The sequence below is a fragment of the Garra rufa genome, chromosome 10 (assembly GCF_049309525.1).
Source record: "Garra rufa chromosome 10, GarRuf1.0, whole genome shotgun sequence".
In the NCBI taxonomy this organism is placed as follows: Eukaryota; Metazoa; Chordata; class Actinopteri; order Cypriniformes; family Cyprinidae; genus Garra; species Garra rufa.
In genome coordinates this window covers 32711663-32726884 of record NC_133370.1, presented here as the reverse complement: position 1 = coordinate 32726884, position 15222 = coordinate 32711663, and the positions used below count along the sequence as shown (strand labels likewise).

General features: G+C 34.2%; 1 protein-coding gene across 1 annotated transcript in view; it reads right to left on the bottom strand.

Moving 5' to 3' along the window:
• The window catches only part of xrn1 (5'-3' exoribonuclease 1), a 39283-nt gene extending 24795 nt beyond the window's left edge, over positions 1–14488 (bottom strand). The window contains exons 1-13 of the mRNA XM_073848408.1: positions 14309–14488; positions 8616–8848; positions 8331–8428; positions 6659–6768; positions 6472–6582; positions 6283–6368; positions 6114–6201; positions 5843–6011; positions 5696–5763; positions 4327–4461; positions 1926–1995; positions 428–533; positions 231–320 (exon numbers count right to left, since the gene is read on the bottom strand). Of these exons, the coding sequence (XP_073704509.1) occupies positions 231–320; positions 428–533; positions 1926–1995; positions 4327–4461; positions 5696–5763; positions 5843–6011; positions 6114–6201; positions 6283–6368; positions 6472–6582; positions 6659–6768; positions 8331–8428; positions 8616–8848; positions 14309–14383 (1439 nt within the window). The 5' untranslated portion in view covers positions 14384–14488. The remainder of the gene's footprint in view (positions 1–230; positions 321–427; positions 534–1925; positions 1996–4326; positions 4462–5695; positions 5764–5842; positions 6012–6113; positions 6202–6282; positions 6369–6471; positions 6583–6658; positions 6769–8330; positions 8429–8615; positions 8849–14308) is intronic.
• Between the last annotated feature and the right edge of the window lie 734 nt (positions 14489–15222).

Below are 15222 nucleotides of genomic sequence, written 5' to 3'. Positions count from 1 at the left end.
CAGTTTTTGTTGTTGCTCTGTATGCTGCTGTTTGCACGTTAAAATAAAACATTTGCTTGTATTTTTAATGTATCATCACAGATACTCGTGCATTCTATTTTTATTTTAAACTAATTTATTATTCTAATTTTATCAGTAAACGGTTAATTAAAAAGGAAAATTAACCGAAATGAGCATCCCTAGTTCCTTTAAGCACAATTCACACTTTTTCACTCTCTCTCTCAGCTCACCAGCTCCAAGACTGAACTCCATGGTAATAGTAATGCAAGATCCATTGGATCCCCTCCACGTAACATTTAGCCTGACCGGCCAAAAACTCACTGCAAAATAAAACAGAGAAAATTAGGTTTTCGAGAATTATTCATTTTGAGATGTACAGAGAAAACATGCTTTCATCCTTTCCAATTTCAAAATGAATGAGACCCACTCTGAGACGACTTCAACGTCCATCTTAGTCATGTAGTAGGTGCGCTTGTACTGTCGAAACTCTGTTTCAAACATGTCATCATCCTCACCGTCCTCCTCTGCACCTTCTAGTGCATTTTGGAAAAATATTAAGCATTATTTAGAAGTTGAATGCTTTATGCTTTGCTGAAATGTCAAAAAAATATATTATTTGCATGTACTTTAAAGCCTTGCCAGTTAAACATTTAATTCATGTGCTGTTCTGACTGCCTTTTCTGAGCATTTACACCTGAAGCACACTAAAAATCCAGTCAGACAGTGCCTGATTACTGTGGCTGGTTGCATAAAAGGTTTAAACTACTCTTATAAGTTAGTCCTCTAATGTTGCTATTTAAGGCTGGTCATCATTTTCTAAATTTGGTTACATAAAATGTATATTAATCTAAGCTGAATCCAAAAATTAAGACTGTTTACTTCAATTAGCCAATTGCTAGATGGTCAAACTAGTTCTTAAGACACTGTCTTAACACAGAGGCAAAGTTTATGCAACTGGCCCCTGGACTAAGTTATCTTTTGCATCTGATTACGCTAACACAGTCAAAAAAAAAAAACCACAAGGTTGATATAAACCAAGTTGTTTATGTCTAAAATGAAAGTAAACAGTCAAGAGAAAAACAGATGCATTTCTTTATATTAAATGCATGCAGGTCTTAAAGTGATGGTACTAAATATGATGCATTTACATGTTGTTCGAAACCTCTATAAATGTATTTATTGTACTGAACACAAACAAAGATATTTTATTTTAGTTGCTGGTCCTCACTCACTTTGAAAGTATGAAAAAAATACTATGGAAGTCACTGGAGCAGCAACTGTTTGGTTATCCACATTCTTCAAAATAAGTTTAATGTTCAACAGAAAATAATAATAATAATAATAATAATTCAGTCTTAAAGCAACTTGAGAGTGAATAAATGACAGAATGTTTGGGTGAACTATCCCTTTACTGTTAATAAAACAACAAAACACAAAGAAAAATCATTCACTGCACTTGACTGAAGAACTTCAATCCAGTTGCTTTAATAAGAATCAATGTATAATTCATACAGTGAAGTGTTTTATTTTAATATTTGTTCATTCAATTTCTTCAATGCTACATACACCTCCTGTACATGAAAAATAAAGCACTGTTTTATTTGTATATTAAATGTATTTAGAAAGATTTTTATCTTTGCCCATTTTGGCCTAACTGTCTGTCATTCTTTTTATTTTGTATTATGTTACCTTGTTACTTTGTTGTTACCTTTCAAAACAGGGAAATTAGATTGGCTGAACTGCTCAGACAACTTGCAAAATAGTAAAACCAACATGACTAAGAATCGTGATAAAATCTCCCCAAAAACAAAACAAAAAGAAAACTATGTGATATGATATTTTTGCCCAAGATTATAAAATAAAGTGCTAGTCAATGTCTAGAACAATGATAAACAGTAACGGACTAGGGGTTTGGATTTGTGTACCTTTTCCTGGAGTGTTGTGAGAGTCCCTGACTCCATCAAGAGCAGCAAGACACAGAGAGTCATCTGAAGACTGAAAAAAAAACAAAATGATAACTTAAAAGAATGACTCGTTTATCTTTTCCAGAATTTCTACACTGATCTTTACCATACAAAGAGTTCATGGTGATCACAAGCTAAAAAAAGGGCTAGAAATGACTGAAATGTTTGTCTGTCTCTCACATAATTAAAGCACATTAGTTGCATGAACTGCAATTATTGTGCTTTTATGTACCATTTTTGTATGCAAATATAATCCAGGCTCTTTTTATTGAAACATCAAAATGATTTCTTTTACCAAAACACAAACACTTAATTGAGCCAAAAGCTACAAATATTTTTTCAGTATAAATTTTCCAATTTTAAAGGGGTAGTTCACCCAAAAATGAAAATTCTGTCATCATTTACTCACCCTGCTTCAAACCATTTTTTTTTCTTCTGTTAAGCACAAAAACAATATTTTAAAAGAATGTTAGTAACCAGACAGTTGACGATAGCCACTGACTACCAAATCAGTGGAAGTCAATGGCTATCGTCAAGTGTTTGGTTACCCAAATTAATCAAAATATCTTCTTCTGTGCTCAGCAAAATAAATAAAATCATACAGGTTTGGAAACGATATGAGAGCGAGCAAATTAATTGTCATTTTTGGGTGAACAATCCTTTTAAATAACACTGTTTCAGTAAATGACTGTGGCCGATAGCAAAGATCCTATTTTTTTTTTCAGTTGCTGAAAAATTTGTGCATCACTAGTTCTTCTTGTGTACTGCATAGAAAAAAAAAACTGTTTGGAACGACAACATAAGGCAAGTAATAGGTAAATAAACAATAAAAAATGTAATTCAATTCAAATCAGTAATAACTGACCCTCATGTTGTTCCAAATCCAAACCTTGAAGACCTTCGTTCATCATCGAAACACAAATTAAGGTATTTTTGAAGAAATCCGAGAGCTTTCTGACCCTGCACAGATAGTAACGCAACTACCATGTTTAAAGGAGAACTCCGGTGTGATATTGACCTAAAGTGTATTGAATCATGATACCGAGTGTGAACGTACCTTGCATATCTCATCTCGGTTTGTGTCCAGCTGTCCGAAATCTGGGGTCAGTTAGCCGATGCTCACAACAGGTTGTCAATGAAAGTCAACAGGGCATCGGAATAGCCATGTAAATAAATCACTGTTTTACGCCATTTACGAGGCACAAAGTAGCTCCACACTTCATTGGTAGACTTCCAAGGGCCCTGACATTTAAAACGAGGCATTGAGAACTCAGAAAAAGCACCGGTAGTTTATTTACAAGTAGATTTATACAGACATGTTCCACCAGGAACAGACCGGTCGCCGCCATCTTAAATGTAGTCACGATAAATCGAGTGTCGAGCACGAAGGAAACTACAACCTGATACGTTGATAACCTGATAAATTCCTTGGTGCTCGACACTCGACTTATCGTGACTAAGTTCAGGATGGCGGCGACCGGATTTTCTTTCCCAGGTACTGTCTGTATAAATCTTCTTGTAAATAAATTACCGGTGCTTTTTCTGAGTTCTCAATGTCTCGTTTTAAATGTCAGGGCCCTTGGAAGTCTACCAATGAAGTGTGGAGCTACTTTGTGCCTCGTAAATGGCGTAAAACAGTGATTTATTTACATGGCTATTCCGATGCCCTGTTGATTTTCATTGACAGCCTGTTGTGAGCATCGGCTAACTGACCCCAGATTTCGGACAGCTGGACACAAACCGAGATGAGATATGCAAGGTACGTTCACACTCGGTATCATGATTCAATACACTTTAGGTCAATATCACACCGGAGTTCTCCTTTAAGGCTCAGAAAGGTAGTAAGAACATTGTTAAAATAGTCTATGTGACATCAGTGGTTTAACCTTAAATTATGAAGCTACGAGAATACTTTTTGTGCGCAAAGAAAACAAATATAACAACTTTGTTCAACAATTTGTAAATTTTAAAGATGTGTTTACTCCCTTTTTGGCCCTTGAACATGTCAGTTGAATTGCTGTCAGGGTCAGAAAGCTGTCAGATTTCATCAAAAATGTCTTAATTTTGTTCCGAAGATGAACAAAGGTCTTACAGGTTTGGAACGTCATGAGGATGAGTTCCCTTTAAGTACTTCTTATAGTTCAGCTACAGAACTACACAATGCAGCCAGCATTGCTATTGCACAAACTAAGACAAAAATGCTCATTCATCAGAGCCCTATTCATGAACAGACAAAAGAGGTGAAAGCAGAATCAGCAGCACATTCATTTAGAAGACACGAACCTGGTAACTAAAAATGAACCTGACTCATACAGTGTGCTTGGGTGTGTCATCCATTTGTCTGCATTCTGCTAATATTTACCTTACTCTTCTTCATTTCTTTGACACCAGCCTCCTCGGCTGCCAGTCCGGCTGCTTCGTTCAGGTATTTGTTTCCCACCTTACTTTCAAACCACTTCAGGTCCACAAACACCTCACTGAAGTGCTCCCGGTCAAACTAAAAGCAGAGGAGAGGGTAATGGCATGAAGTAAGAGCTGAACGGGATGGATTTACCTCATCTTGTAGTATATAATAAATAGGGAATCATAGTTTTTGTAAATCTGGTGCATTTGTTTTGGATTTAATGTTACACATGTTGCTTGTTTTTGGTATTTCAGAGGTGACTGAGGGTATGACCCATGTCAGGAATGCAAGAATAGTGTTGTCAGTCATTAAGCCTGGATCCAACGAATAAATATGTATGTTTCATAATAAATGAATTGGATAATTATACAATGAAATTAAATAGAACTCTGAGCTCTTCTGTTGTGCATTAAATTGTGATATTTCAACTAACTTAAATTAACTGTTTTCTATTTTAATATTTAAAAAAATAAAAATTTTATTCCATGATAAAGCTGAATCTTCAGCAGCCATTAATCCTGTGTTCGGTGTCACATGGTCTAAGAAATACTTTTAATATGCTATTTTAGTGATCAAGAATCATTTCTTATTATCAGTGTTAAAAACACTTGTGGTGCTTAATAATTTTGCGTAAATCGTGATACTTTTTTTTTTTATTCAACATTCTGACAAACTTACATTATACAGTCGACGTCAAAAGTTTACATACACCTGGCAGAATCTGCAAAATGTTCATTATTTTACCAAAATTAAAGTGAACATACAAAATGCCTGTGATTTTTTTATTTAGTACTGACCTGAATAAGATATTTCACATAAAATATGTTTACATATAGTCCACAAGAGAAAATAATAGTTGAATTTATAAAAATGGGCCTGTTCAAAAGTTTACACTAATACTGTGTTGTTACCTGCATGATCCACAGCTGTGTTTCATTTTTTTTAGCATTTTTGTGCATTTAAACCCTTTCCAACAATGACTGTATGATATTGAGATCCATCTTTTCACACTAAGGACAACTGAGGGACTCATATGCAACTTTTACAGAAAGTTAGAACGCTCACTGACGCTCCAGAACGAAAAATGATGCATTACAGTACTACATGAAAAAAAATGCTTTTTTGTAAGAACCCTCTTATATAATTAAATAATTAACATTTTGCAGATTCTGCAAGGTGTATGTAAACTTTTGACCTCAACTGTAAATGTCTTTACTGTCACTTTTGATCATATTATTGCATCTTTGCGAATTAAAAATATATTTTTTAAATAAATAAATACCAAATATTGTAGTAATAATAAAAACAAAAAAAGCCAAACACTCACATCTGACAACTTCTCAAGATACTTCTCAAAGTGGACAAGGTTGAGTCGACCGTTTTCATTCAGGTAGCCTGATGAAGACAACAGTAATCAGCACTATGTCAGCATAACACTATCATCACAAAGTCAACTGTGCTGAGGTTTGCTCACCCCCTAGACTGGGCAGCACGCTGATGTAAGTTCGATAGAGCAGTGGCAGTGCATCGTGATTGATGTGCAGGTGAGGAAGATGAGGGATGAAGTCATTCCCCACCAGGAAACCCATCAAAACCCAGTCATCAATGATCCGCTCCAAGTCATACTCAAACGAGATCTTATTCTGATGGAAATATATGAATTATGGCCAGATTGCAAGTCAGTATATTATTATCAATAACTTTGTCATTCATTTAGCTTTAAGTAAGATTTGTGCTTATCTTACCCTGAGCTCTGAAAACTCATAGTCGATGTATTCCCTCATAAGGGAGAGATGAAGCAGGTGAAAGGTCGTCTCCTCAGGAGCTGTTATCCTACACAAGAAAAATGAATTATAAAAAAAAAAAAAAACACAAACTTTTAATTCCACGAAAAGAAAATAACACCACACTTACCTCTTTTGTGACTTTTTGCCTCCAAAACGAACCTCCTCTCTGAGGAGAGAAAAATGAGGCTCATGGCTGGTCAAGCCAAGCATTATCTACAAAAAAAGAGAGAAAGGAAGATAAAGCATAATTCAAATAAACACAAAAAGAATCGGTATGACCACAACTGAAATTTCTGTTACAAACAACTGTACATACCAGGTCGGCATCCAGACCATAAAGGCAGTGTCTTGTATTTGGGTTATGGCCTGGTTTGGTGGTCTCAGAACGAATGAACTCCATGATCTTGTGCTCTCCTTCACCAGGGGTCTGAGAAGAACCAGCAATCAGAAGAATTTTACAGAATCACACACACGACACAAAACTCTGAAGTCATGTAACTCACCTCATGACCAGACAAATACACATTCACTCCCTGCCATGATTTGTCTGTGGACAGTTTATTGTGAACGAAATATTTAAGCTGTTCCTGAAGCCTGGCCATGAAATCCGTTCCTACAGAGGTCAAGTGAGAGAAAACAGATCACTTTTTGTCTGAAAAAGTGCCATAAAAAACACAGAAAGGCAGTAACAACCATTCTATCCATGATTTAAAACCTACTGAAAAGTAAAATTTAGACCTTAACCAACTTATTAATTTTATGCCTTTAAAGTTTCTGCTATAAAATGATAAAAAAAATAGACTACCAGTCAAACGTTTTTGAACAGTAAGATTTTTTTAAAGAAGTCTCTTCTGCTCACCAAGACTGCATTTATTTGATATTTGATTTGATTTATTTCTGTTTGAATGCATTTTAAAATGTAATTTATTCCTGCGATTTCAAAGCTGAATTTTTAGCATCATTACTCCAGTCACATGATCCTTCAGAAATCATTCTAATATTCTGGTTTGCTGTTAAAGAATTATTTATTATTATTATGTTAACGGGAAGGTTCGGAGTAGATTTGACTTCATTGCTATGCACTCCGAAGCCCATGTAAATACCCCATCCAAAGTTTTTTTTTTTACCTTAGTCAAACATTGAGGGAGATATCAGAGTTTTTCGAATGGCTTGCTACTGCCGTACATGGTACATGTGATGTATCTCGTAAATTGCACCACTAAACGTGCACGTAATCTTACCAACCTTCTACAGTAGTGTAAATACGGTATGTACTCACAAAACGCTGCATCGGAAAATTTGTAAGTCCACCATGAGTGTTTTAAAAACAACTTTTACCCGATCCCTACTAGTCTCAAAAACTACAAATGGCGACACGTCGACGTCACTTCCCTGTTTTGTGAAAAGCACATAAAAGTCCACCTACTACGTTGACATGCACACAGATGTCACCATTTGTAGTTTAGGCTTCGGAGTGCATAGCAATGAAGCCAAATCTACTCCGAACCATCCCTTTAAAAACAGCCGAGTAGAATTTTTCAGGTTTCTTTGATGAATAGAATAGAAAGTTCAGAAGAACAGCATTTATCTGACATAGAAATCTTTTGTAACATTATAAATGTCTTTATCATCACTTTTGATCAATCCTTGCTAAATAAAAGTATTAATTTCTATAATCCCCCCCCCCCCCCCCAAAAAAAAATTATACTGACTACAAGCTTTTGGATGGTATAGTGTGTAATGTTACAAAAGCTCATTATTATTTTAGATAAATGCTGATCTTTGGATCTTTCTATTCATCAAAGAACCCTAAAAAATACTTAACTGTTTTAAATATTGATAATAATAAAATATGTTTTTTTGAACAGCAAATCAGCATATTAGAATGATTTCTTAAAGATCACAGCACACTGAAGACTGGAGTAATGATGCTGAAAATGTAGCTTCGAAATCGCAGGAATAAATTTTTATTATTTTAAATATATTCAAATAGAAAACAGTTATTTCAAAATGGCACTGTTTTTGCTGTACTTTGGATCAGATAAATGCAGGTTTGATGAGCAGTAGAGAATTCTTTAAAAAAAACATTAAAAATCTTACTGTTCAAAAACTTTTGACTGGTAGTGTATCTAACCTCAGTAGGGCAATAGAAGAACAATAAAAGTGCACACAAACCAGGGGTGATGCAGTTAGAGTCAAATCTAGCCTCGGTGGGCAAAACTTCACCCTTCTCCAAGGCCTTTTTGATTTTATCCTCAGCTTCTTTCGCGGATCTTTAAAACACAAAGGACACAGTTATTCGTACACTATCAATCTATGAAAAAAAGAATGGTCATAACAAAGACAAGAAATAGCTTATTAATATATGACCTGTCATAAAACATCAAATCAAACTGCAGTCTTTCATATTTCAGTCTAAATTCAGAAATGTAAATGCTGTGTTTGGGTCTTCGGCTATACCTGAATCTTCTTCCACGTTGCTGGTTCATCTTGGCCCTGGGTGCAACTCCATCAACAGCCATGAAGAACACTTTCCTGGGCTTAATGATGCGAAATAGCACCTCCAGGTAGTGAAAAATGTCAGCGAAGATCTTCTCTTCAGAAATACGGAAGTGTACGTCCTCATCATTGGGGTGGGAACACTGGTGGATGATCCCATTCATATCTAAATATAGGTTGTCAAACTCTGGGATCTGGAATGAGAGAGAGAAAAAAAGTTGGTCTCAGGGTAAGTCAAAAAAAATTAAAATTAGACTACAATACATACAAGCAATAATAAAATAACAATATGGAAAACAAGTAAAATTAAAGCTGCAAGCAGCGATGACCGGGCCCTCGCCGTCTGCGCAGTCGCCATCCTGATAGCATCAGGAAAACGGTGCCCAGTTGGCACATGCATTCACAGTAACCCTTTGGACTAACCCTAACTGTCTCTCCTCCTCTCTGACTCTTTCTCTTACCACCCATCCCCCCTCCTTACACTCAACCACTTACCACACAAACACACACATTGAGTGCAGAGCAGAGTGAGATCAGATATGTTTTTTTTATTTTCTTTCATTCGTGGAGTTTTGTATAATTATGAAATGAACTGTGTTTGATCAGAATGAATAGTTATTTGTATGAAAAAAGTTTCAAAGAGTTAGGATGCTGCACTTTAAATATATAATAAATCATTGAAAATTGAAAATGGAAAATGAAATTCTAAGCACGCTATCTGCCTTAAATATCACAGGAAACAAATATTTGAATGTATTTTTTATTTTTATTTATTTGCCATGGCAACAGCATTTGATGCATCAGGGCTTTTACATTATTCTGATGAAGTTTGAAGAAAATCGAGTACAAATATATTGTTCGTTGTTTGTTCGTGTTTGTTAGTTCATTAACCATTGTTAACAAAAGAGACCCTATTTTAAATAGTTACCATGTTTTATGGTCTACAAGCATTTTTAAATATTATTTTAATAATCTATAAGCATCTGTGAAATAATTATAAACAAATATATTAAAAATAAATACATATTAACTTAGTTGATTTTTTTTGGCCTTTTTGTATTTGTTTCTCATTCTAATTAAGTGAACTGAGCAGTATAGTTTCATACTTATAAGATTTTTTGTTCTACCAGTGAGAGTGTATATATGTATTTAAATCATATAATTTTTCCTTAAAAGATAAAAAAAAAGATTTTAATGCTCTTTAACAGTTTCAAGACAAACTGTCAACAAAACAAACTTTGCTGTTATCTGTTCAAAACATCTGAAAATTTTACCATTTTAAGATCAGTTATATATATATCGCCCCATTACAATACTCAACTTGATTTTTAAAGATATTTTGAAAGAAAGAAGCGTTTATAGAGCACTTTGTGTATTGCTGTACACCCACATGAACTGTGTTCATGTTCATGTTAATTCACAGTACATAAACTAATGTTAAAATATACTATTTTACCATTAAACAATATATGAAAACTTTTTTTTAGCTTAATATTAATTAACATTAATAAATACTATTTAATTATTGTTCATGTTAACTAATATAGTTAATGTTAACAAATGAAACTGGTTGGCAATTTTATATATTGTGTGTATGTGTCTGTGTGTTGATTTTAAAGTTTAACCCTTTCAATTCAGTAAACTTTAAATCCAACTGACTGAGGGTTACTGTGAATGCATGTGCCAACTGAGCACCGTTTTCCTAATTGATTCTTTCTTAGTTATGTAGCGCTTAAAAGTGATGTCTTATAACAGGAGTCACCTGCAAAGCAATATCCACACACAAATTGTACAGATAGGTAACGATGACATTTAAGCAGAAGTGGTGGACGTAAAGCAAGCAATAATAACATTTTGTTATCATCATGAATTACATGTTCTTATCATCATCATCAGAATATAGGGAAAATGTTCCCTATATTGTGAATGGCTTTGGGATATCTTGAACAGTGTTGATGTGGTGATTTATGAAAGTAACAATAAAAAATATGAAGAGTTATTTTCATATATCTTTAAATTGCATTATTCTAACTCATCAAAACTTTTTACATATAAAGAACAAGAAATTCTTAGGAAATACGTGTAGTTTCAAAATGTTATCATGCTCAGAGGCCCCAAAAACATTAAAAGTGTCATTTAAATTTGTCAGATTAAAGCTCTAATACCAGGGATGAACACTAGAGGTCCTCATAAAATAAGGAATCGTTTGACCTCTAATGCTATTTAGCTCATTCTCAGTGTATAAGAATGACAATAATCCATAGAATCAGTTGATATATACTGTACTGTCAGTGTAATTTTACATAATTATTTTGTATAGGTGCTTAATTAAAATGTTATATTCAATAAATAACACTATGAAAATAAATGTCTATCAATGAAGATAAACCGCTCATGCTAAAAAGTTGTATTTTTCTTAATCTTTTGCTATGTGACTGAATAGGACAAGTTCATGGTACAGTTCAGTAAAAAATAAATAAAAAAACAACAACTGCAAAATACAAACAATGAAAGACTTAGTGACCCTTTATATTTTCTCAAAATATCAGACTCTCAAAGATCAAACATATTTATGTAACATCAATGTGCATTTTTTCCTCAAAGATGGTCTTTAGCAAGACAGCATGTTCTACTCTCTCTCCCTCTCTCCCTTTCACCCCTCCCCCTTCAGTCTCTCTTCAGTCACTTAATGGTGACTGAACACAGACACTCAAGGCAGAGTGACAGCAGGCTTCTGATTTCTTTTTTTAATTTTCTTTAATTCGTAGAAGCTTGAATTAAATTGATATTTACAGCACTTGCTCAGAATGATAAGATCTCTGTGTGAAAAAAGTTTTAAATAGTTAAGATGCTGCACTTTAAAGATATAGAAAATTACGGTTATACATCTTTAAAAAATCACCACGTCAACACCGTTCAAGATATCCCAAAACCGCTCGCAATTTAACATCTTCAGAATCTTCTCTCCATGTTAAAAAAGTTTGGTGTGAACAGCTTGTTCTTCTTAGGAGGAGTATAAATTTGTTTACAGCCTGATTTTTCCAAAAATCCACATTCAAATCAAAATAGCCGGCTTCCTGTTGGTGTTAGCTAATTAGTTTAATTTAGAAAGTTGTCCAGATTGATGAGAACAATATATGTACAGAGTTTGGTGACTGTAGGAAAAACTAACCCCCCAACTTTTGTCAAAAGATGGCGCTATAGAGTGCCTGCTCCACGCCCATTTATGACCTTTTGCCAGTGTCTAACTATCATTAATATTGATGTGTGTGTTGAGTTTCATGAAATTCTAAGCATGTTATCTGCCTCGAAAAGACAGGAATCTAATTTTAAAGTTTGAGACGTTGCCATGGCAACAGCATTTGATTTATCATCGACCCCTTTACATATTCTTATCGGCCGTGTTTTGACATGATTTTAATGAAGTTTAAAGAAAATCAAGTAAAATTAAGAGGCTGATTTCAAAGCATTTTGAAAATGACACGCTTCCTGCTGCCAGTTGGTGGCGCTATAACTTTGACTCATAATAGTCACCTTTATGGAATCGGCATCATACAACGAACAATCTGGTGAAGTTTCATCAGAATCAGGCAATGTGTGCAACAGTTATTAGACACTTCCTGTTTCTCATTTCTCGCCATAACTTTGTCGCCTTGCCACGGCCAAACCGTTCGAGATATCAAAAATCCCCTCGCAATTTAGCGTCCCCAATGTCTTGAGATCATGCTGACCGAGTTTGGTGACAATCGTATGGAAATCCTGGGAGGAGTACGTTAAATTCCAGAGCATGCGCTTTTTATACAGCCCTAAATATCTCACTTCCTGTTGCATTGAGAAAATGACATAGAGTACAAAAGTTGTTCAGCTCAATGAGTTCTATATGTGTACCGAGTTTTATATGTGTACGTTCAAGTATGTGTGCTATATGGCCCTCAAAATTCCAGGGGGCGCTGTAGAGTCCCCTTGCCACGCCCCGGTACCAGCCTCTGTGGCGTCCTGATGGCCGCAGATTCCGACATGTGTGCAAATTTTCAAGAGTTTTTGAGTATGTTAAGACCCCCTTAAGTGCCCGGAAGGTTAACAAAAAAAAAAAAAAAAAAAAAAAAAAAATAAGAATCCTTAGAAGAACAATAGGGCCTTCGCCCTTTTGGGCTCGGGCCCTAATCAATACAATGTGACTATTATATGAAAATGAAATATACATGAAATAATATATGATTATATGAAAAACTTAAAAAACAAAAATGACAAATGTTACTAAGTGAAATAAATCAGTTACCAAGACTTAAACTAAAATAAAAAACTACACTACCAAAGTTTTGAAGAGTACAATTTTTTTTAAAGGCTCACCAAGCCTGCATTTATTTGATCCAAAGGACATCAAGCAGTAAAATAAAAAAAGTACTATTTGTTTTTTTTATTTGAACATATTTTTAAAAAAATGTAACTTATTCCTGTGATTTCAAAGCTGAATTTTTACCATCATTATTCCAGTCACATGATCCTTCAGAAATCATTTTTTTTTTTTTTTACAACAGATGAGTAGATTCTTTTAGGTTTCTTTGATGAATAGAAAGTTTAAAAGAACAGAATTTATCTGAAATGGAACTCTTTTGTAACATTATAAATATCGCTATCACTTTTAATCAGTTTAAAGAATTCTTATAGTATAGTGTATAATGTTACAAAAGCTTTTTATTTCAAATAAATGCTGATTTTTGAATCTTTCTATTTATCAAAAAATCCTGAAAAAATTACTCAACGGTTTTAAATGTTAATAATAATAATAGTTTCTTGAACAGCAAATCAGCATATTAGAATGATTTCTGAAGGGTCATGTGACACTGAAGACTTGAGTACTGATGAAAAATATATTCAAATACTAAAATATTGCACAATATCAAATTAATGCAGGCTTGGTGAGCAGAAGAGAATTCTTTGTTCCAAAACTTTTGACTGGCACTGTATATATAAATATAAAACACCATTTTTAACCCATTTAACACCATGCCAGCAGCAAGGCAACTTCATGTTCAATTAACAAAAATCTATAAAAAACAAAGTCAAGTAATTCTAAAACACATTCGTTCTGTATTAATATTTACCACAGCACAGTCATTAGAGTATGACAAGACAGACATGATGGTCGTTCTTCACATTTTAAAAAATAACCAAGTGTAAATATTGTGACTTAAACGTTAAACGGCAACTAACAAAAACACTGTCAAAACCTAGTGGGATGCCAAGCTAGAGTCAAATTTGGGCTTTATAAGGGGCGATCCAGAATAATCGTCAGAAATGTTGCTGAATAAGTACTTGAAACACCTGCTAGTGTTTGAGCTTGTATTTCTCGTCGCATCTGGCTGAATATGTATGACTCTTAGCTCGTTTGCAATCGCCTACGATGCGTAAAGTGTTGTCTAGGTAGACATCTCATTAGATTTTAAGACAGAGCCATTATAATTTACACTACAGAAATAACGTCAGTAAAGTATAAAAAAAAAATCCCCTCTGTACATAACATATTAATAGTTGAGGGACTGTAAAACGAATGTTTTGGTGTCTGTTAAGTCTATGGTTTGAGCTTCTGTTCAGAGAGCTGTAAATGATCTCTATGCGGCCTGTTATATTTAGCCAAACTAACGTTAGCTCACCTGATGCTCTTTGACAACTTCACTCAAACACGGATACCGCTCCGATATCCATCGATAAAATTTAGGCACTCCCATCTTCTCGTGTAAGTCTTCAAATAACAATAACGAAGAGAAAACTTATGCAGAAGGCAATGTGAGCAGAATTTCATAGACTGGTGTTGCTAGTCGGTTTTGTTTCTGTATGAGCTGTTATAGTCCAGCCAATAAAATGTCCGTGTAGAAACTCGCGTGATGTAACAGCGTGTAATATCGTTCCGATAATCATAAAACACTAGGAAAATAATATTACACTTGATAAACTGAATGGAAATAGCACAATATATAATTGAAAATGTTGAGGTACTTTCAAATGATGTAATTTTAGATAACTATAAGAAAACATCACAGAACTTTACAAGCAGCGCACTCCTTCCGGGCAGAAACAAAACCTACCACTAAGGACGTGATGTAATGTGAGAAAAAAAGAGGCAACTTGACACGACAACATTCCCACTCTCTTGACCAAGGTTAAGTGTAGTTCACAGTTCATTCTGTAAATGTTACCTGTCCTCTATAGTGCTTACTATGCCATTCATATATGAATAAATAGAAACATCAAAGCCCCTTTTAATTAGGCTATGAAAGACTCTTGTAATTGAATACGAATGCTACGAGTGTAGTTGATATTCTCCGTTCTTTTGTATGTCTTTTAGTCTAGTTTATATTGTTATATCATAATGAATCTATATAACCATACTAAAATAGTGATCATATTAGTTTATATAGCTAATGTTGGTTATGCGTAAAAATAGTTTTCACATAAATAGGTTCATTTTTATGCATTAACATTTTTAATAAATAATGATCATTCATTATAACAATTCTATGTGTTAATACTGTAATTAATACAATAATAAATGAACTATCATTTATAC